This window comes from Medicago truncatula, chromosome 7 (assembly GCF_003473485.1).
Source record: "Medicago truncatula cultivar Jemalong A17 chromosome 7, MtrunA17r5.0-ANR, whole genome shotgun sequence".
NCBI classification, from domain to species: Eukaryota; Viridiplantae; Streptophyta; class Magnoliopsida; order Fabales; family Fabaceae; genus Medicago; species Medicago truncatula.
In genome coordinates, this window is record NC_053048.1 from 28,617,437 (window position 1) to 28,641,596 (window position 24,160).

The 24,160-nt window shown below is 34.2% G+C and overlaps 2 protein-coding genes across 3 annotated transcripts; both read right to left on the reverse strand.

The window, feature by feature from the left end:
- Positions 1 to 13,869, reverse strand: LOC11409414 (E3 ubiquitin-protein ligase PRT6). Its single transcript, XM_039827369.1, has 19 exons — positions 13,473 to 13,869; positions 12,143 to 13,183; positions 10,773 to 11,902; positions 10,320 to 10,460; positions 9,160 to 9,403; positions 8,366 to 9,082; positions 7,807 to 8,013; positions 7,050 to 7,720; positions 5,101 to 5,152; positions 4,348 to 4,975; positions 3,370 to 3,578; positions 2,747 to 3,291; positions 2,554 to 2,658; positions 2,072 to 2,138; positions 1,804 to 1,881; positions 1,470 to 1,538; positions 1,275 to 1,377; positions 1,040 to 1,175; positions 1 to 390 (listed from the first exon to the last, which is right to left on the reverse strand). Exons 1-17 carry the CDS (start codon positions 13,542 to 13,544, stop codon positions 1,303 to 1,305), a joined length of 6,051 nt encoding a protein of 2,016 aa, XP_039683303.1. The 5' UTR covers positions 13,545 to 13,869; the 3' UTR covers positions 1 to 390; positions 1,040 to 1,175; positions 1,275 to 1,302.
- A 3,091-nt stretch (positions 13,870 to 16,960) lies between these two features.
- LOC11426301 (transcription factor AS1) lies at positions 16,961 to 19,960 on the reverse strand. Of its 2 annotated transcripts, none has more exons than XM_024769784.2 (2): positions 19,705 to 19,960; positions 16,961 to 18,426 (listed from the first exon to the last, which is right to left on the reverse strand). In XM_024769784.2, the coding sequence occupies exon 2, from the start codon at positions 18,354 to 18,356 to the stop codon at positions 17,277 to 17,279; it is 1,080 nt and encodes a 359-aa protein (XP_024625552.1). In that variant the 5' UTR covers positions 18,357 to 18,426; positions 19,705 to 19,960; the 3' UTR covers positions 16,961 to 17,276. The 2 variants fall into 2 exon arrangements, with proteins under 2 accessions (XP_024625552.1, XP_003623127.1); XM_003623079.4 differs by having other exon boundaries at positions 16,961 to 18,391; positions 19,705 to 19,959.
- Positions 19,961 to 24,160: the final 4,200 nt, after the last annotated feature.

Here is a 24,160-nt window from a genome sequence, read left to right on the forward strand (position 1 = left end):
TTCCAATAAAATCATTTTCCTTTTAATTTTCTAAAATATGAAGAAAAATCATTTCACATTTCATCACTTTAGAGACTGAAAACAGCCCAAAATTTGCTGTTAGTATAAAAGCATCATTTCTCAAATATCTGCAACCAAGGAAAGACGGGATGATCCAACCAAAAAACCGAGTTAGAGAGAAGAGGGGGGAGTCAACATAGTCTTCCTATACTTACTAAACTATTGATGATATATGTACACATGTATGTACACCTATCTAATAAAGATCTACTTTATGCTAAGCAGAATTAAGCTTGCAATTTTGTTAGCATGGAAATTCCAACAACCAGCAGGTAGATTCTCCCCACAGGAGCCAAGGTCCAAAGTTTTCCGCACCAAGTATATATCATTCTACAAACACGTGAAAAGATATAGTAAGCATAAATTTACAAAATTCACAGACTAATTTAATTCGTTGCTCATAATAACTATGAAGTTGAGGCAAATGAAAAAGAAACTATCTAGAGCAAATTGTACTCACCTCCCCTAAGGTTTTATTAAAAGAAGCTCACATCCCCTCTAGCTTGGGAAAAATATCCACCTCCCTTAATGCTTGCATGAGTAAGGCACTTCCCCCGTAATTAAATTTTTGGATGTTCTTTCCTAAAAGTTTGTATGTTTTTTACAAAAAGTTTTGGATGTTTTATTAAAATTATTTAATTAGTACCATTCAACCACAATCGCAGTTGAACTATTGAACTGGTGCATCGACCAGTTCAATAACAGGTCTAGTTATCAAAAGTAAAGGCCAATATCCGATCTACGGCAAAACTTTTATATACCAAATTTCCGAGACCCAATTAAGGTTTTCAACAGATCACCCAGAACACAAGGAGATATATTTTATGTTTGCCCAAACCAGCTCAAAAAAAATCTATCATCATTTTCTCGATTATATGAATAGGTAATCTGATAATCCAAGAAGAAAGTGGACTCCCATAGTAACCAAGTACTGGCATTGAAATTGATATGGACAAAAACTCAATTATAGCATGCAAACCTGAAACTGTACAATTTCCACATAAGACATAGCATGGACTAAAGCTCTTTTGATTAACCAGGAGAAGTGTATAACAAGATATATTAGCACATCGAGAACCGATTCCCACCCACAGAGATTTGTCCAGCCAAATATTCTGTATTCACAAGATCACCAACATAGTGTTTTAGCAGCCAAGAAAGGAAGAAAAGGAAAGCAAAGACAGAAGATAGCTTATTGACATGTCAGGCCTTACTATTGCGACTAAACAGGTATAATTTCCACTAAACCAGGAAGAAGGAACCAATAGTTGTCTGGCCAAGAACCTTGGAACTCCGGTCGAGACCATGAGAAGCAACCTAAAACAAGAAAACAACCGTGTCCATTGGTATTAAAAAAATAAAATTAAAACACAGATAAGGTGTGATGTGAGTATAGAATATTGCTTCACCATATATGTCAAAGCAGCATAACGCTCCATGTTCAAGAAGAGTGGCTTGCCTCTATTCATTTCAAAATCCTGAAGTGAAGAATATTACAAATAAGAGATATTTTGAAGAAATGAAGACAAGAATCACAACTCAAAACATAAATTTCGCAAGATATATTTGAAATTATAACTTCAGTAACACGTTAAAAGCCTAAATCTAACAGAGAATTCCAAAACAAGTAATAACGCATGCAAAGTTAATTACTTTGCAAAAAGCATAGAGACATAATGGAAAAGAGAGAAGAGACAGTCTGAATAACTGATACTATTATGAAGATGTCAAAGGCAAACTGACCTCCTCACCAAAAGCATCCAAGTAAGGAGAAGGCCAAGGGGCCTGGCGTGCAGATCTCTGTAGTAGGATGGTAGTTCTCTGTGAATACACACGCAATTCATTACTCCCAAGGTATCAGTGTAAATAAGTAACTAATTAGTAGTTACTTAAAGAATAAAAAATAGCAAGAAAAGATGGCCGAAAAAGAAATCCAAGGGGGGAGATTAAAATATACTGAACAAGAGCAGCCTAGTGATTTGAAATGTAAGTTTAAGAAAGAATGCAATACCCTGGTCAACAGAAACACTCCAGTACCAGCTCCACAAGTTACGGAATGAGTTTGACATCCACTTTCCCTGAAAATGCAACAAAACAGATATGAATCCTTTCAAATTCTCATCAATAATCAAATGCATTAGTATAAATAAACCAAGGCCAACTGAAATGGCTTGAAAACAAATATGAACGCTGAGAAATATCCGAACATAAGAAAAATTGTTGCGCATCAGTTAACCCGCCTAATTTGAATGTCAATGTAGCTAGGTGCAAGCTTACAGACACAAGGTTTACAAACACATGTTAAGAGGCTCAAATTAAAGATTTAGCAGCTGCCAATAAGCATGTGAAAAAATCCTGTTGAATTTTGAACCCATGGAAGAATAATTCCAACCACCTTTGTAATAGTTTAGTACAGCATAAGAATCTGAGACAACTTAAATGCTTGTGATTAGCATAAACGATAAATCCAAAGGAAATTGGTGGAAAATGAACCTGCAGCATGATTTCCAACTTGGGGAGCACAATCTACCACACAACAGGCACAATGCAGGATCATCAAGACGTCCTTTGCACTCAGGGCAGCGCTGTTTGACACACCTGTATATGAACATGAGTGGTAGTTTATATTAAAAAGTAGTAGTGATTGTAGTAATATGGTACCTCACATGACACACAATTAAAATACCTCTGCAAGAGATCCTGATAAACATTTGGTAATCTCATTAACTCAAACGGAACTGCAGGAGTTACATGAATATTACGTTGAATTCTTTTTGATTCAAATTCCTTGCAAAAATGACGACACCAAATAGAGACTGAAGATCTTGAAAGTTCATCCTTGAGAACCACGTCCAGAGGGGGAATTTTAAACATATTCTCAAGCTCTTGAATTTTAGTAACCTCAAACTTGTTAATATCAACACTGCTGCACATTGTGTCCCTTGGGAGATGCCATGATCTATTTGACGTATTTTCCCCATCACAGAATGGTGCTGGGATAGAAGAATAGAGTATCTTCCACAACAAAGCACATCTTCGCAAATAGGGTAAACTAAACCTCCTAATTGCATCTTTAATATCAACATTAGCATCGAAATAGTTTGACACAAAATACTGTGAAGCGCATCCAGACTCTCCCATAATTTTATTTATGTCAGTGATCATGCAATCTGAAAGAGTTGATTCACTTGATGATTTATCCAGGGATTTCTCATGATACAAAATTATAGCCTGTATCCAGCAGAAAATGGATTAGGAAATACGAACACTATCAAGGAACACGTAAAAAATGAAGTATAAAGTACCAACCTGGGTTACAGCTACCATATAGAAAGCATGCACTAGCGACAACAATGATTCTTCACATGATAAAAATGGGTGTGGCAGGCAAAAGAGAACCCACATCAACGTTGAGAAAGGGTCGTGAGCAAGTACAGGATCTGAAGCCTCATTCCAAAAGCATATATCAGTGTTTGACTGGTCCATTTCAATATGCTTTAAGACAGATAACATATCACCTGTGAATATTTAATGGTTACAAAATATTACAATCAGTAGCAGATAAAAACAGGGAAACACTTCAAAAAAAAAACTTGAAAATAAATTCAAACAAAATCTTGGTATGCAGACCATGCATACAACTAATTGAATTATTATTGTTAATATTATAATTAAATTAGGAGTTCAGAAGCAAAAGAAGCCCTCATTTAAAATTGCTTTGATAACTTGTCATTTTAGGTTTGACGAAAGGAAGAAATAGAATTCCATAAATTTATTCTAGAAGAATCTAAGGTGATACACTTTATATGAAAACAAGCGTAGAAAACAAATCAACTTTAAGCCAAACAAATTTCAAACAGTAAAAAATTTGTCTTATGAAACCAATAAATTTGAAACAACATCAGCAGCGACGAAGAATTTCCCTTAAGCCAATGGATTTGAAAGCATTAAAAAAATACTACTGTTAAATGTGGATTGGATTTCAGCTGGAATCTGTATAAGGCAGATACTATACTAATAAATATTGACAAGATAAATGTAGTCTCCTAGTTTTTTAAGGATGTAATTACAAGTTTTCTAAAAGATATATAACCGCCAATGATTCACCTCCTACCTCTTTTAAAAAGAGAACTTTGTAATTTAATTTTCTGTATCGGTTAAAAAATACAAATTTTCTTTTTCCTTTAAAGCTATTAATAGAAAGAAAACAGTGGGAAATTAAAATTAAAATAGTGAACAAATCCTTTTGGGTTTGAAGAAACAAAAATATGAGAACAAGAATAATACCTCTCCCAGAAATAACATTATCTGCATGACTAAGGGAAACCCCAGAGCAAATTGATTCTGCAAAGAGCTGAACACCTCTAAATCTTTGAAGTACGTGAATTGAATTCTTACTTCGTGTCTTTTGAACAAGTTTCAGCAACATGTATAATATAAAGCCACTTGAAGATTCAAGTTCTTTATACATGGCACTGAGAGCAAAGTTTGGAGTCAGAGAAGTCTTTCCACAACGTGCAACAATCTCCATTGAGGTCAATGAGTACTTGAGAGTGTCCCACATCAGCAGTGAGTGATTAACTTTTGAAAACCTCGATAACTTATCTTGTTTTCCAGGGAAATACATTTTAGAAAGCCCCAGTGAAAATTTTTCAACATTTGGTCTAGTTTCATCAATATGATGTAAAGGAATAGCTTTTAGGAATTGATCTTTCCCAACGGCATTGGCAGCAGACTTTAAGAGGTTAAGGGCTTCTTGAATGCGAAGTGAATAAGTCGCGCCGTTCGAATCAGCAAAGGGGGATGTACTATGTATTGAACTCGCACTCAAGACAAGAGGAGTGTGTAATTCTCCAGGTAAAGTCGGCAAGACACCATTAACAAGTCGGCGGCACACTGGGCAGAGAATCTCTCCCTTAAAAACAATAAAAGGGAAAAAAAATAAGAGTATTGCAAAATAATAACGTCAATAGATAGCATTCATCAACCCTTTCAAATTGATAAAAGAAATTATATAAAAAAAATAAAAATAAATTAAACCTGATCTGGGTCAACAATGTGTCCTCCTTCAAAAACAATTCTTCTGACAGACCTGTCCAAGCAGTAGATAGCATATCAGAGCATCTTAGAAACTCAGTCAAAATAACAATATAATAATAATAATCCCTCCATTGCAAAACAAAAACTTGAAAATCTATTTGAAGCATTTAACTATCCATGTATTGTGAATGTGTGTGGATGTGCGCGCACGCATAAAGGTTCATTGGATTTGATTTGATTCAATAACTCAGTCAGCCATGTGTATTAATAGGTCCTGAGCTTCTTGAATCGGCAAATAAAACAAATGGAATAGAAGCCAGGCTTTTGGATGATGATAATTGGGAGTAGAAAATAAAACAAATGGTTTTAGATATTAAATTAAATAGCAAACAATTGAATGGAATAAAAACTTTTTTAAAATAGGACTAATGGTAATTTTTAACAGTTTGACATTGGTTAGAAAAAGGAAAAAAAAATAATACATTTCCAACATGGGTTTCAAGCCACCACTAGACGACCATTCCAATGTTCAGCTTTAATATTTTTTTGAGGATAAATGTTTCAACCTTTTGAAGAGACGTCTTCTAAAACTTATCTGTATTCTGCTGCGCCGTAAAACGGTGACAGTTGGTCTACTAAGTATGCCCTAACATAAAGACAGTATGTCTACTAAGTACGTATGTTAAGAAAGACAAAATAGAGGCATGTGTTTTGCAACTACACCGCATTCTTATTTCTTAATATTTATGCTTTGAATGTAAGAAATATGAAGATACAGTTCACGAAATTATTGAATTTATATGATATGATAGGACACTGCCAATGACATCACTTCTCAATGCAGTCTATCCCACGAAGCGGGAATAGGCTTTGGCTGTTCTCCTATATTTGCATGTGGCTGTTCTCCTATATTTGCATGTGGCTGTTCTCTCCTATATCTACATAATATACTGAGCCTAGACGTCTACAAATAAGCATAACAAGGAAGTATGCACTTCAGATAAGAATTTAAAGGTCTATTTTAGTAAAAAAAAGGGTCAATAAAGGGATTAATGTTGTGATTAGTTAAGGGTAAGCCTTTGTACAGGCTGTTACTTCTGTTTGTTACTTTCAGTTTAAGTTAATTAGTTGGTTAGGGTTAGTTAGTTTGTTTTGGCTAATCTCCCTTCTCTATAAATAGAAGAATGAGATAATCCTATGCATTGTTTATCCTTCTGCTTAGAATTTTGAGTGGTGTACCCAGAATGAAGAGGGCAGTCTATTGTATATCTTTTTCATTGTTCATAAATAAAATCCAGGGACGAATAATCCCCTTTATGTTCCTGTTGCCTCAAAGAATACTAACATCTATACTGAACCTGAACATAGCAACACACATTTCTAGTGAAAGAGGAATGCCCATTCTCATGAACCAGGCACGGATGAAGAAATCATGTATTAGTGCAAGTGAATTCAAAGAACACATTTGGAAGTGAATTTAATCGAGAATGAAATTATAAAAACAATAATCTGCATAATGGTTTCTTGATCTGAAAGGGGCGAGTTATAAATAAAAAGGAAAAGTTCAATAATGTTAATGCATGGCTGCTTTGACATCACTAGAGGCAGAGGAAAACGTAGAAAAACTATAAGAGAAACTATAAACAAAGATCTAGAGATTAATGAATTAGATAGAAATATGGTATGTGATAGAACATTATGGCGTTGTTTGATCCATGTAGCCGACCCCACTAAGATGAGGCTTGATTGTTGTTGTATAGTTGCTTTGACAAAATATTTTTCCTTTTTATTTACAAAAATGACACATTTTTTCTGTTTTTAAATAAAATACACGAAATACTAAAAATATAAACATTTTCTGAAACTAAATATACACTTAAACAGTTATGCACAAAGATCATCAACATAAGAAAAGGTGAGTTGTGTGGATAAAGCTAAATGAAACGTACCTTTCTTTTAATGAACTCAAATATCGGTTAAGACACCCTTGATGTACAGCATGCCCACAAGAAGAAAGATGAACTCCATCACAATCTGTTGGGCCAAATCCATCATTTGATAGATGCGGTGATGTTGATTCTACAGAAGCATTCTCATTACTAGCATTTCCAGATGCAGAAGAAATCTCCGACATCTCTTTCACAACATCAGCTGCATATTTCCCAAGCAACGCACATTCAGTAATTCTAACATTTGAGTTCCCTTCGGCAGTTGAAACTTTCTCATCCTCATTCATCGTATTTGAAGATGACAGATCATGCATTTCGTCACGAATGGAAACGTGCATAACCTGCTCTAATGTATCGAAAGTATATGGTGATTTTTCTTTTTCATCACAAGACATGTCTGGGAGTTGAAAATTTTCCAATGCTGGGAAATGATTCTTGATATATTGTAGAAAAGTATTAACTTCCCCAGGTTGCGCACTAGATCCTAATTCACTGGCCGCATTCTGAACTAACTGAGTTGAGTCAGAAGACGAAGTTGATTCCGAACTACCTGAATTCTCACGTGTGTCTATCTCCTTGGTGTTAGCAACAGGCATATGTTCTTTATCTGATCGGCGAAGTTGGGTCCATGATGGAGGACCTCTGTCAACAGAACTAACAAGCCTAGATTTCTTGTACATAGATAAAGGCAGGGATTAGAGGACAGGATAAAATAAGTGTATCAAATTCAAAAAATGCAGCACAAAAAACTAGATACCTGAAGAAGAATCAAAAATGAAATTGGATGCCTTGAACTATGGTCGTGGCAGAGACAGCAAACAACTTGTTTGGAATCTTCAGAATCATGTTCAGTGTTTAAGTCTTGTTCAGTGTCCAAGTCACCTTCATGACCAAGTTGAGAACCATCATCAACATTTGATTCAACGCTAGCCATAAATTTTGTCTGTTGGGCTCTCATCTTCTCCTACATTAAAAACCAAGTAAACCAAGAGAGAAAATTCAAATGGTGAAGGCAATTAAATAGGCACCGCAGAACAGGTCAACCCCATTCTGATCTAAAAGTAAATAAATCATGTCTAGCGCAATAGAGAATATTTGCAACCAAATGCCTTCCTTAGCCTGTAACTGTAATAAAATAACAACCTGGAAGATATGGAAAGCATATCATTCTTAATATTCAAGAACTTAAATGTTTCAAAAATTAATAGTATAGCAAGTATTTTATGCAATAAAAACACATGAAGGTCATCAGACAGAAACATTATAACACCTCTTTAATATCAATCACTAAAATAGAGAGTATCACAACAACTTACCATTATTGCAGCCTGCCTCTCTCGAGCTTTTGCCTTGCGTTTCTCGGTGTCAGAAGCTGACAGAGAGACACTGGAGTCTCCAGCTGGAACACATTCCGGAATATGATTCACCACTTTAGGGGCAAGTTTTTGTAACTTAATCATGCAACTTTCATCAAGCTCAGCAAATTTTTTCAGTAAACTTTCAACTAGAGCAGATAAACCACCAGCTTCTACATTGCTGTCATCATTTTCCTTTCTGTTCATTTCCATCAATAAAACAAGAAGAGACAACAAGCTTTGTTCCCCGACACCATAAAATGAACTCTCATCAATTATTTCTCCAGATAATGCTATAATGGGAATTTGTGCAATATTATTAAATGCATTATCACTATTTTCTTTCTGCTGAAAGCAGATATCTAAGGATAATGATAACAAATGTAGCGCCGGTAGAAGAACATTATCAGGAGCACGAGATTCAGCAGATTTAAAAGTAACAACAGCGTAAAATAGCACGGCGCGGATAATCTCAAGGACAACTTTACAAGTGGCTATTCTGGATATCCCCTTCAAGGGAGGATATATGGGGGTCCATTTGGGCAGCTGAGTAGTCAGTGCAGAGACGCTGCAGAAGCGCAGGTATCTTTCTTCAGCAACTTGTAAATCTTTCGAATTCCAACGCGGATGATACAAATCCAGTTCTTTCCAAAGTAGCCATCGTAGAGAATACATACCCTAACATAAGAAAAGAAAATTACAAAAAGACATGGGTACAAAAGAAAGTTGTAAATTTCTACAAGAGTCTACAAAACCTGATTAAAGCCAGATGGATTGGAATATTCAGCAACAGTATCCAAAACATCTTGAAGCTTGTCAAACTTGGAGAGATCACGAGGAAGAGACTTCACCAATTGACTATGAGTAGCATCTCCAATAGATAGCTTATAAATTAGTTCTCTTTTCAAACTTTCAGCAGTATTTAGCCCACAAAAGCGCCTCTCTTTTACTATTTGAATAATAAGAGTAAGCATTTCTTGGACTAAAACAGGTTCATATCTGAAAATAAGAACGAAAGAAAATTAGTTTGAAATTACATAAAATATATCCAAAAGTAAGGTCTATGAATGGTGTGCTTATGGTATGTAGTTATTTGCTGTATGTGGTTGGAGATGATGCTGTGTTTCTGCTTAATTTTTCTCGGTAAAACAGTGAGGTTGCTGCATTGTGACTTGGAGGTCACGGGTTCAACCCCCACCAGGTGGGAGCCTTGTGCATATGACTGCCTGATCATTTTTAATATAAATTAGTATTCTTAGAAACTGTCTTTTTTAAGGGGTTTCTTTGTTGGGGTACGCAGAATGACAGGCTTTACCCACTATTCTTTTTCCTCTAGTATAATTTGATTATGTTATATTTTTTAGGAGGATTTCTTATCATTTTCTTCTGAACTAATTTCAGTCTGAATTAATGTTCTAAAGAGAAAGACATAAATAAAAATGAAATTTTGTAATCCATACATTGTACATTTCATCAAGCTAAAACTAATATACTGGTCTATCTTAATGTTTATATGATTTGTACGCCTGACACATTGCACATAGTTACTCATTGAATTAAAGCAATTTTCAACGTGCATTATGAACTGCATTAGTTTGAGTTGCATAAGAATAATGTTTGTATTATAACTGTTGGGCCTATATGTAGAGAAGACCACAGAGGCTGCAAAATCAACACAATTCATGCTTCAAAAAAAAGGTTTATTTAAGGAAAACAATTAAAGCATGTCTTAAGAACTTATATCAACACAACAAAAATGGTTTATTTAATGCTTCATAAAAAATTGGTTTATTACAATTAAAGCCTTAAGAACTTAGTTGATATTAACTTGAACAATACAGCATGTTTATCCATTTATAAAACACCATAAATTTATGAAAATTGAAAGTTTTTCGTGTTGCAGAAGAAGACATACTCGCTAGACTGTTCAAGATTCAGGGATAAGTAGTTTGCCAGTCCAAAGCGTTCTAAAACTCTCCTGACAAAAAGATCTTCTGGAGCAAGTGCAGCACAACATTGAAGAAGAAATAGATCAAGCTCCAGACCTTGTTCAGACCTGTATCATTAAAAGACTGATATAACATAATAGAATTGATATGTTTCAGACCTTAAATACTCCCTCTGTCCCTAATTATAAGCACTCATCGAGAGAGAAAAAATTCCCTAAATATAAGCCACTTTCCAAGTTCCTATGTGCATTTTTTTTTTTTTACCAGATCAAACGCTCCCTTATACGCGAAGGGTAATTTAGTAATGGTAACACAGTACACGCATAATTGCACCAACAGCTTTTCCTAATATATGTGAAAAATGTCAATGGGTGCCTAATACGCAGCATACAAATTATACTAAAACAAAATTGACTTACCAGCGCACTGATCTATACCATTCACATGATAGTAAAGCAGCATCTCCATTTTTACGCCACATTCCAGCATGGACTTCAGCACAAAAGACCCTAATTCGCAACGGATTCTCCATTATAAAGGCAGAGAAACCATATGGATGACTTCCTCGTAAAGCATGTCCAAAGAAGTCGCTATAGATTGTTGATGATGAATTTGCAGCACAAATGTCAGTCTTATCCAGCACTTCAGATTCACAAAAATATCTTCTTAGTGCCTTTTGTAAAAGCATTGAAAGGAATCTGTGAAACGGAATGTGAACAGATATATTTTGTGAACTAACATCATAGGCTATTTGTGGCCAATCAGGTGATGATAGAAAACGTAGCCCATCTGATTCCACAGGAAAATCTTCTTCCATGGCACAATCATCTGATGATGTGAGCAGATATTTTTCAGATATTCTAACATTATCAGAATTGGAATGAAAGGAGGTGTTTTCTGAACCTTCATCATTTGTTTTCAATTTACCCCTTCTAAAATTAGATATTGTTCTTTTAAATGCTGAAAAATTATCAGTACTACTAGGAGGTACCTCACGTGCACTCTCAACTCCTAACCAATTTTCAACAGCCCTTAAACACTCATATATCAACCAAGTGACAGAAAATGGAAGCAGATGAGAAGAGCCATCAGATTTTATCTCAAGAACACTTGGTGAAGCAAAGACACTACTTCTACTAGTCACGCTACAGGCAGAACTTTCCTGGGATAGTCGCCCTACCTTAGCATGTCTTTGATCCTCCCCATCATCCGATTCATTTGTATTCGAGCTCCAAACAATTTCATCATCCACCTCTCCCTTGCTAGCATCAGAAAATGCCCCATCCACAAATAGAGAGTGAATATTGGCTATAAAGTGTCCTAAAGCAAAAGGCAAATGGACATTCTCATTTTCTTCTTCTATGTGTTGACCTGTTTCTCTCTTTTGAGGGTTCATTCCTTGCACATAGGACAGAAGTTTCAACCAAGTTCTTGAGAAATCTTGATGGTTATTGGTTACATATTTGGACACCTCTGCATGACTCATAACAAACCGAATATCTTCAACAACACGTATTGTCATCTCATACAAATGTACCCACCTGGAAACCTGTAAAAGGATCGTATATTTCTTAATCAAAACATAGTGAAAGAAGATTGAAAACATGATTATAAGAAGTATAACTGCATTTCATTTATCGAAACTTCTTAACCATCTTAACAGCTAGATCCACTCAAAATCATCTACAAGTATAAAATCAAGCAAGTCGCACACTCGGTATACTTGACATATCTCAGACATCACATCTACCCGAGTTGTAAACTTTAAAGAGATGTAATCGTTCATTACCTGTAAACATCCATTTTCAGCACAAGAAATGAAAATATCTTCCAAACATCCAAACAGCATGGTCAGTAGGTTGACTTCCTTCACAAGACGAGGGGTAAGAGTGGGCACTGTAAGTATCTGCACAGAGAACATGGACACCAGTGGATATCTCTTTAGTGGAAGGTCGCTGCCCTCTTTAATGGCCTCCTTTATAACACTCGGATAGTAAGTGAGAAAAACTTTAGCAAACTCATACTTAAAAGTAGGTTCTCCCAACAATTTCAGGAACAGCTCATGGAGTTTCTTTACAACATCATTAGTTGAAAACCTCTCAGCTCTCACCAGGACGCTCAATAAATCAGTAGAGGAAAACATCAACCTAGCAATAAAACTGAGCAAACTCTCACTATGCTTGCAAAATTCCAAAAGCATGTCAGCCATAGCAAAAGTTAGGTCATTTGCAGCCTTCTTTCTTTTCGGAACAGAATCACTCGCAGTCGTTAGTCTAACTTCCCAACATTTGAAAAGAGAACGAAGCACAGGAGAAACAGTGTTTTCAACTTCGTCCGGAAGCGGTTGCACATGCTCCACACCCTTATGCATTGAACAAAACCCCTCTCGCTTCCACGCAGTCACATCCCCACAATCACAACAACCACCACCCGTGTAAATGACAGAGTAATCATGCCCAGTGTGATCCCCATTCTGAAAACAAGGAACACAGATAGCGCAAGTCGGGTCATGTTCACAAGTCCTACACCTATAAGCAATATCAGTACGTCCCCAAACCGCCCCGCAAACACCTCCCTGACCAACCATACTAGAAAGGCGTCTCAAAGCATTTCCCGGGTCATCCTCAAACATCAACCATTGCAACCACACCAAACTCTCTTGAAACCTCTTCTTCAAACCCATCTTCGAATCTTGAGATACTGCCAGTTCCGCATCAGCAGGCAATACAACAGACACTATATAATCAATCACCTCCTTCTTCTCTTTCACAAAAGCAACCAAACCAGATGGGGTAAGCTGCTCTTCAGGAACCCCATACTGTACAAGCCTCTGAAAATCATACCAAAACCATAAATCAAACATCCATTAAAATTTCAATATAAAAAATTCAACATTGGATAAATTTCACTAAACCTAAAAAAAAAAAATATAAATGAACCAAATTTCACTAAACAATTAAACAATTCAAAATTGGGTAAATTTCACTAAATTAACCAACAAATCATTACTCATTTCTTAATTTTACATCATTAAGTGCAAAATTGAATAATCATACAGTGATCAAGTGACGAAAAGTATAAATTTTCAATAAAAAAACGGTTTAGAATGAAAAAATTACCCGAATGATTCGATCTCGGGGTCTGAGAGGTTGAGATTCAGAGGGAGAATCGATTTCCATATTCTCAGCCATGAAAGAACGTAAAAAGCGAAACAAGGAGCGAGGATGAAAACCAGAACCTTCACTCCCCAGGTTTGATTCTGAGGAATGGAATTCTTCGCTTCAATTCCGTGAAGTGAAGAAGAATTTAGCGAGAAATTGAAAACCCTAATTGGATTTCCGAAAAATCCCCAAATTGTGTGTGAATCGCGTTAATCGAATACGAGACTAAACCACTATTGTTAATATGAAATTGATTAAGATGGTGATGATGATGCTTCTTATATATTTTTATACGATGCTATTCAACTACTACACTCAATTCTCGTACACTATAAATTCAATAGAGTAATGTTATTTGAAAATCGATTTCAATGACAACTTATAAGAAAAGTATCGATTTCAATGATAACTTACGAGAAAACCATAATTTACAAAGATAATGAAGTGTTTGCACAAAAAACATAGCAATAGAGAAAGGTAAAAATGTGACTGAATGAATATGAAAGAGAAAGTTATCAAAAAGTTATACAATTATCATTTATTATTTCATGGATGTTTTAGTATTTTTTTTTTTTTTTTAAATACATGGGCTTATGGGCTAGGAAAAAGAAAAACTACACAATGACAAAGTTTGGAGAATTGATCTTCTCACTTTTGATTTTGTTTAATTCAACGTGAGTTAACTCACACTCGACGTTTTTCAATACGAGTTAACTCAAGTTGGCACTTGTATGATCGATACAACCGTCTTAAAAAGTGATTAAATTGATTTTAAAAGTGTCAGTGTGTGTGTTAACTTACGCTAAATTAAGGGGATGAGCAAAATCAAAAGTGAGAAGGGCAATTTTCCAAAGTTTGATGTTGTCTGTGAGCTTAACTCAGTTAATCAATCCAACATAATATATGTAGGGATGAGGGTTTGTCCTTGTTGGTTTAAATGAAAACGACGTTACAAAAACGGCCAAAGCTCTTACAAGACAAAGAGAAGGCAAAGAGGAAGTAGTGAATCATTCTAAAAGAAACAAAGAAATTCTGAGTATTGTTCAACGAAATTATCCTTTTGTGGCAAAGATTCAAACGTAAAGAAAACTTGTGATGCACTGGCAAATCTCTTCAACAACGACTCTATTCAATTCTTATATAAAATGACCCTAAACATTTGAAGAATATAGAGAATCACACGCTTTCAAATTGTGCTAAAACTCTGTTCAAATTTCAAGCCCACATAAATACTTTTAAAAATTCTTACAAACTTTCAATCTTAGAATTTCTCAAGTGTTTAAAAATCACTCTAATCTTAATTTAGTTTACCACTCTTTGAGTCTGAAGTGTAAACATCAATCAAATTATTTTTAAACTTTGATTATAAAAGTTATCAAAGTGAGGAAGAAAATCTTAGGCTTGTGTTTGTGTGTCTAAGTAATTATAATCTTATTTGATTATGGTGAAAAAGTCTTTCTTGTGTGAAGGGACCGGAAGTTATTCCGAATTTTGGGGTAAACCAGGATAAATATTTATGTATATCTCTTATCTCTTTCTATGTTTATCTTTTGCACCCTCTAATTAGTTTTAAACTTATAAATGATTTCAGAAGGAAAAAAATCTAACACAATCGTACAAAATCAAAGGATCACATGAATCACACCTAAGAAAATGTAAGGCATCACACAAGTATTTAACCCACGCTAAGAATGGCATATTTTCACTTTCCAGTTCATTGGTGATCTCTTAGTTCTTCGCACAAGACTCCTCCTAGAAGCACATTGATCGAGCGAGTTATAAACAACAACAATTAAATTAACATGGAGCTCCACCAACATGAACTCTCTAGGAGGAACCCACGACGAACCTTGCAACACACACCACAAAACTTCGCAATGTAGGCACCACAACTCCACCAAAAACTTAGAGAATCCACATAATCGTTCACCATCTAAACCATGAATCATAGTCGTTCACCAAGCAAATAGTCAAATGCCCATACAAAATCAAGGAATCGGCTGAATCAAATCATACCTAAGAGAAGATAAAGTATCAACACAAGTATTCAACTCAAAGTAAGAATGACACAATTTCACTTCGCAATTCATTGCAATCTCCTAATTCTCTGCACAAGACTCCACCTAGCAACAGTACCACCACATTAGTTGATAAAGTTATAAACAATGATTGTTGAATCCATATGGAGCTCAACCACCTCTATCCGTTATCACGAGCCAACGACAAATCTTGAACCACGCCTTATAACTTTGCAATGTAGGCACTAAGAAAATGTGAGTTTCTAACCGCTAAACTATTTAAAAAATTAAAAAAACATCACTTTGCATGCATTCAGGAAACTATTTCAAAAAGGGAGTCCTCTCTACAAATGGTAATTATGCTACTTTTTTTACGGTAAGTAATATGTTGGGAATTAACGTGAACTCGCATGTGCAACACAACTTTTTTGAAAGGATGTGCAACACAACTATAAGGACGAAAAGAAGACTATTTTTATATGGTCTTCTCACATATCTTTTTTAAAATATCTTTTTCTCATGTTATATAATTCAAACTCTTTTATAGAAATTTTTGGATTATATAATCCGAAAACTTGTTTTATCCATCCATAATTTTAGAATAGTGGTGTCATATATTCTTAATATGACATAATTGAAAATGACAAAAAAAAAAATGTAAAGAGACAAATATGATACAAATGTTTATTTGATTAATTGATCAATATTTGCTATTACATTTACATTACCATAATGCTTATTACAAGAAATTGTTAGACACTTAAAATTAATCTCTAATGGAAGAAGATGAAGGGGGAAGGAGACTATGATAAAGTTTTTTTCCTCTCACATCCTAGAAAGGGAGACGAAGAGAGTTAAAGCTAAATATGATGGAAGAATGAGACTCTAATGAACAATCTTACACCTAAAGTCCTAGACAGAACAAACTTATATTGAGAAGATGATAATTTACAAAGCGAGACCTTGCCCTTTGACTATTCATATTATCCCTATATAAAAATAAAGAAACCTTGTATTAAGCCATATTTATGGTGAGAGGGGTAAAAAAAGTGTTGCTGACCAAGTTGAGTATACCCCTCTCACCACAAATATTGCTTCAGTGAGAAATAAAATTTCTCCCCCATTGTTTTCAATGGTGCCATAATCATGTTTTGCTTCCAGTCTTTCTCCCTCCGACCAAGTTGAGTATGACTTATAAACAGTGTACCCAACTATCTCATTTGGTCATAACTCAATATGTAGTGAGGTGGTATTTTTGGTAGAACACTATGCTAAGAGGTTTCTTTTATTTTTTTCTCAATTTGCAAAAGGTGGATATAATATAAGGTCTTGCTGATTGATCTTATCAAACACTCATAAGGTATACGATGCAGTTCAAAAAAATTACTCACACATACACAATGTGTACTTATTTGACAAGTGCACTTCTTCAATTATGAAATATAGTGCATAAAAACCATATACCAGTACTACAACAGTACACATCTTCCTCATCATAAAGTTTATTATTACAAAAGTGACCCAAAAATAAAAAAAAAACCATTAGATAAACCCCTAATGCAAATGCAAAGTCCTCAAGTTGTATGAAAAGATAGGATATTAATATGCATCTATAAGAACATTTTTTAATCAAATAGGAACAAAGAACAAAAACTAACAAGGACCATAAAACTGCATAAAACTCAATCACACAAAACCTTAACTAGATCAAAATGCTGAAAGTGATGTCTGTCTCTCTTTCTATCTATCTTCCATTTGATTCAGCATGCCTTGATCTACACCCTACTTGTTCTAGAAACTTGGTAAGGCGTAAATGCTTCGCAGCCCATTGTTCAGTCAATTTCTGCTCTTTGGTTTCAGCATCTCTTCTCAGCCCTGCTAACTGTTCCCTATATTCTCCTTCAATTCTATCCAAAGCAACAGCTTGTTCCTCCCTTAAAGCTTTTATCTTCGCTTCGATTTCCTCCATCTTCTCCCTCCTTCGACTCGCTTTCTCTGACTCCAACTGCAGCTCCACTCGGCTTAACCTCCATGCCGCCTCTTTCTTGTGCGCTGCCAATGCATGATGCACTTCTTCCAACTCCTTGCAGCAATCAACCAATTCAGACATTACCATGCTTTCGCCGTAACTTAGAACAGCGCCATGTGGAGCTACGTTCCCAAGAACAAGAGGAGCGTTGTCCGGTCCTCGTACTGGTTGCATCCACGGAGGAGGCGCTGCTACTGTCGAGGGAGATAGGCTTAGTGTCACTGATGGTGAATTTGGCCTAACAGGTGCTGCATTATTTGAATTCGATAGCCATGAAGGAAGCAATCCCGGAGTTGGTGCTTGTGCATCGGTATGAAGATAAGAGCTATTGGAAGCAGCCATGACAAATGAAGGAGATGGTCTCTCTTTCACTAGTTTCTCAGCAAAACTTTCGAGTATGTGTTCGTACTTGCTATCGTTAATCGGGTCGACAGTTCTGTTAATACTACCTTTTGTTTCTCTTTGTTGTTTCTCTTTGAATACTTCCCACCACTTCCCTAACCTCTTAGCAGTTCGACCGGGAACTTGCGCGGCAATTTTCTTCCATTTGTTTCCGTGTGTTGCTTGAAGGCTAATGACTAGACGCTGTTCTTCTTCGGTGAGAGATCCTTTCTTAATACCTGGCTTGAGGTAATTCTTCCACCTTTCTAAACACGATTTTGCGTCCCTGTTAAGAGGCGTGTTCATGCGCTGAGACACGAGGTTCCATTCTCTAGGTCCATACTGTTTAACATAAGCGCGTAATAATGCATCCTCTTCTGCTCTCCACCGCTGCCTATCTTTCATATCCGACATCCGGTTTCTTGAAACTTGCAATCTTCATAATGTCTCTGGAAAATTCATGACAATTCAAGGGATCAATTCACTGTGAAACAAAGTAGTATCAATCAAAAGGTGGAAATGTGAAGTTTCTATAATTTCTAATCATAGGTCCACAATTAAACAAAAGAAGATTAATTAATCCAATCAGAAATGTCAACAAACTTCATCAATTTATTAAGCAAAATAACACAACAGATATAATTCTACATGCTACAAAATGCATACAAAACATTTATGAAGAATCTCAAGGATCAATCAATACCCTTTGACTTCAAAGCATTAAAATTTCTCAGTTCAAGTACTAGTAATGACATCAATTCTTTCTATCAGTGATTAAATGCAAAAATATTTGACCACAGATTAATGTATGAAGTCAATATGTCAAATTGAAATCACATAATCTAAAATAAATTCTGGTAATTATCAATTCTGTTTCACAATTTTGACTAGACATAGAAAATTTTAATCAAAATTTGTGGCCTCTACACTAATATAGGAAACACAGTAGTTACAATTGCAAATAGTAATAATTTCTTTAAATAGAAAATTTTGTAAGAGCTTTAAAAGCTGTTGTAACATCCTAATCAAGAACAATGAATGAAAACCCCACCAAAGGTAGAAAAGGCCAAAAACAAAAAAATTGAGGAACAGTCTCACAGTGTTTTAAACAGCATTTCAAGACAAATTCTTAAATTGAAATTTTAGTTAGATATTTTTGTTGAATAATTGAAGTTTTAGATTAGCATCCACATAAGTAATAACTAATAACCACTTAACCACTCATATCAGTCAAAAAACAGAACTAAACAGGGATTCAGAGAGTGTGAAGCACATCAATTAAACACAGACACAAAGATATAATGGTTGAATTTTAATACTTTGATTATGGTAATTTTAAAAAAAAATACATGTGTTCAAAATCAATTAACATATCTAAATTCAGGAAAACTCAAACAATTTGAAGTAACATAAAAATAAAAACACAAAAACTGAAACATGAAACACAATAAGTATACAATATAAAAGCATATATATACTACTAACACATGAGCTTCAAGCTGAAAAGAGTTTAGCTTCCAAGAAAATAAGTTCACATGAACTTTATATAAATGTAACAAAATAACAAGACAATGATTTCAGAAACAAGACATGTTGAACAAAAGAAGAACATAAGAACAAGAAACTTTGCACCAAAAAATATACAAAAAAATCATGATATATTTAGAAAAAAGAAATAACAACCTTTGTTGTGTTGAAAGCAAAGTAAAAAAGAAAAGTGGTTAAAAAGAGAAGAATGAGAGGAGAGAATGGAGAGAAGTACCTCAGTCACAGTGTGAGTATGTCTAATAACAACCTAAGAAATTCAGGTCCATGAAACAGGAAGAAGAAGTTGAAAAATGGGGTGTTCTTGAAAAAAGAGAGGAAGTGAAAACCGAGGTGCAGTGTAATGCAGGAACTTTACCTTATCAATATCATGGTGTAGTAGTAGTAGAGAGAGAGAGAGAGGTTAAGGACCAGAGAGAGAGAGAAAAGTTTGAAAAGACAAGACATGTAGAGAGAGACCCCACAATAAGAGAAAAGAGAGAGATAATACAAAGAGAGGTACGTCAGATTCAGCGCCTATTATGCGAGAAAGAGAGAAAGGTTAGGGCACGCGAGTGATAAGGGACACACATGATCACTTACAGTCTATAGATACATACATGCTGTTACCCATTCATTATATATTTCACTCTTTGTTTATACACAAATCACATTTTTAATTCAAATTGTGATTTCAACTATTCTCATTAGTTTATCGAATTATCTATCTTCGGTCGTTTAGCTATATAACTAAATGTAAAATCTAATTAGTAATGAGGGTATTAGTAATGAGGGTAGTTTGTGTCTCTAAATTAATTGTAATAGGTTGAACTATTTTGTTAGGTCTAATAAGAGATATGTCATTAACATTGTTTAGCTATTTAAATGTTATGTTACCGGTCAATCGAGTATACGATGAGAAATAAACCTAAACCTAAAATTTAGACGGTCATGAGTGTAGTTCATGTCTCATCATGCTTTATCAACGATTGTGTCTCGAATCCTAAAAGATATGTGGTTCGTGATCATTTATATATTGAATATGTAAAATATGTTATAATTTGTATTTATGAGTATTGGCTAAATTGTTAAGATCTCATTAACAAAGAGAGAAGAATTACAATTCTTCAAGTCTCTTTTTTAGTGTAATATTTGTTTGCTTTTGAACACAAGAAGTTGCAAACATATTTCCCAAATTGATCAAAATCTCTTCATATACTCTTCTTTTCCAATTGATCACCCTTTTGGAAATAATTTAGTTTTGCATTGCAAAACTTGATTTTGAGGTAACCGATTATGTGAAATTGATTTTGTCTAAAAGCTAGTCGAAGGTAAAATGATTTATTTATTAGTTTTTTTTTTTTTTATAGTCAAAAGTTTAATGTGTATCATTCGTTCATGATGATAATATCTTGAATATATGTTGGGTTATCGATCAAGAGATAGAAACTAGCAATTGATAGATGGGCAGGATGGATCCATGTATTAGAGTATGTAGGCTTGTGCCTGTACTAAATTTTGAGAATTTTTTTATTAGGTGGTAGAAATAGAGTAATATATATAGTTATAATTGAAATGTTGACTAAATGGCCCACATAAATTATAAGTCGTTTGGAGAAAAAAGTTGTCTTAAATTATAACTCGATTTACAATAACAATGAAACATTAAATGCTTTTTTTCTTAGTGTACCTTCAATTGTTTTCTCTTATTTCAATTCTTTCATTTATCTTTCGTATAATGAAGGATAATTTTATAAAATGACTTATAATTTCTCTCTCGTACAATATTAATTAGATTTCTTGATTTGTATGAAATGATCAAAATACCATATAATTTGAGACGATTTAGTAAAAAAAATTATTACTATTTATAAAAATATACACTTGGTAACATTCTCTATAATCTAAGAATACTATGTAAACTTTAGACATTTTTTTTAAGGAAAACTTTAGACATATTTAAAAGTCTTGTATGTAAAATACTACAATATTGTATTCCAAAAACTTATGAGACGAGGGCTGAATTTTTTAGATGAAACTAATTTAATAATAATAATTTTTTTGGTAAAAGAATATAGTAAATCATAATATTTTGATAAAATTGTTGCCGCGGTCGTTTATATTTTTTTCCCACATTTGATCCATTAAATTCTAAAATGCTAACATGTTATCCTTTAGTCTTTAGAGTACACCACGTAGAGTTAGAGTACACCATTTGCTTACGTCTCTCGTGAAATTTGAGAGTAAGCGTTAGTGTGCTATTTTAGGACCAACCGTATGAATATGTCACTAAAAAAAGGAAAAGAATTACAAATATAGTATTTACATCTTATCTCATTATTAATTAAATAATATCGAATGTATTGATAATCAAAAGATCTATATATATATCTGTTACATAACAATTTCATTAAGTAGTTCCTTCAAAAAAAAATTCATTAAGTAGTTGCTTAATTCTCATATATATATACAAATTTTTAGAGCATAAACACTCACGTCCCAAATACAAGTGCACCCTCCAAAACAAGTACTTAACTACATCTCACAACACTAGAGTATAAGACAAAAGCAAAAGTCAAATACAAATTTAAAGAGTTTCGGACCGGTGCATCTTGTAATGAAGAACTAGTCTTGATCTTCTTCTTCCTTTACAATACTAAGCAATGTGTGACTTCTTCAATATGTATATTTTCAACCAACACCAACAATCTCTACCTTGATTGAAAATGATACACGTGTTTCCATCGTCGTCGATAATCATAGTTCAAAGAACTATCATACTCCACGTAGAGATTATAGTTACTTGAAGCTAAATCACTCCAAAAAAATTACATTGACTTCATTGCGAGAGTACACTTCGCTTGTAGTTAAACCACTTCAAGAATTTTCACATATCGAAAATGAGGTTGAAAACTTAAGGAGCAACTTCCATGTTGACAGGAAGCTCTTCAACCATCAACATAATATCATAACACACTTTGCATCAATGTCAATCAACACTTATATACTAATCATCACCTTGCGTATTTCCGATTATATCAAAACATGAGGAATGCTAGAAACACTCATTTTTCAACACTCTCTCTAGCACTCACTCTTTTATTGGATGAAATCAATGTATGGCCCACCACTTTGTGTGGGTTCAATTTTCAAAGTGTAGACCCGCAATGATTTAAACCAATAAACGAGTGAGTATTAGAGAGGGTGTTCAAAAGAGAGTGTTGTTAGCATTACTCATCAAAACGTCATTGATTTGAAAATTCCACGAGGCAAAAATGGATCTTCATCAATTTCCTATAGATTAAACTTCACAGCAGAAATTGTTATTGAATCACTTTCACAATACAACCTTTCTTTTACGATGTGGATAATAAGACAATGCTACCACCTTAGAACATACTAAAATTTTATATTCTTAGACCCACAATTATATCCTAGTTGTGAGCTTCTCGGCTCTCGTACCTGTCGTCCAATCCATTAGCGTCCAACCCTTACGAAGAGAGCCTTGGGGCATCCACTTAAACCCTAGGCATGGAGCCTTAAAACTTTATCAACTTAAGCGATTTTAACCTTAGACTGAAGCGCATTCACTCATAGGACGACCATCATGTACTTTTACTCAAGTGACCAAAGAAGCTCTCCAAAAGTTTTGATGTCAGTATTTGGAAAAAACCGACATAGAGAAAATAAAAGAACATAATAGAAACACAAAAGTATAATGTGAAAACTCCTAAAACAGATGAAAAACCACGACTATTGTCCAATGACAACTAGAGAATAACACTATATGCAAATTTTTACAATGTATATACTATTTTCAAACACTCAGACTCACGACTCTAGTACACCCCCACCATCCAAATCAAATATTTAACTATATCTGATAATCATAAATTTATAAAAAAAAAAAATGTAGATATTAACACGGAAACTAAAATAATAAAGAGAGAAAGTAAAAACATAAAGTATAAAAGAGAAAGTAATCATAAAAACTGTAATAAAATAATTGTATAAATATTATTTCTCTTCTCGTATCCTATTATTTGGAAGTATCCCAAGCTTTGGGGGGAGGGCAACATGATGAAAGCTTTGTGTGTTGCATGTGACTATATATATGACTTTTGAATATATAATGTGAGGTTCCTTAAAAAAATAAATATATAATGTGAGGTCTTGTGAGTACATTCATCTTGATAGAGATTCAACTCCACACTATGGTGTAAGCTGTTGCCCAAATTTGTAAAGTGTAACATGTGCTTTGCTACTTTTTGTTGGGGAGTCTACTTAAAATTAAGACCATCCCTAATGGTTTTTACCATTCAACACCATTCAACACCACTTTTTCAATTTCCAACACTCCACATCATTTTCTCTCTCTTATTCAACACTCATTCAACTTTTACCCTCTCCAATGGTTTTCATTCAACACTCTACCCCACCACTTTTTATTTCTTATTCTTATTTAATTTTTGTTTTTATAATTACATAAAATTATCGATTATAATTAAATTAAAATAATACAATTAACTATTTATTTTTTAGTATTTTTGAAAAAAAAAATTTGTAAAATAATTTATTTTTATTTTCTTAATTTAAAATGCAAGTACAACAAACTAAGCACGCGGCACACAAATAACTTAAAATGCAATACAACAAACTAAGCATACAACACACAAGTAATTTATTTAGTACGA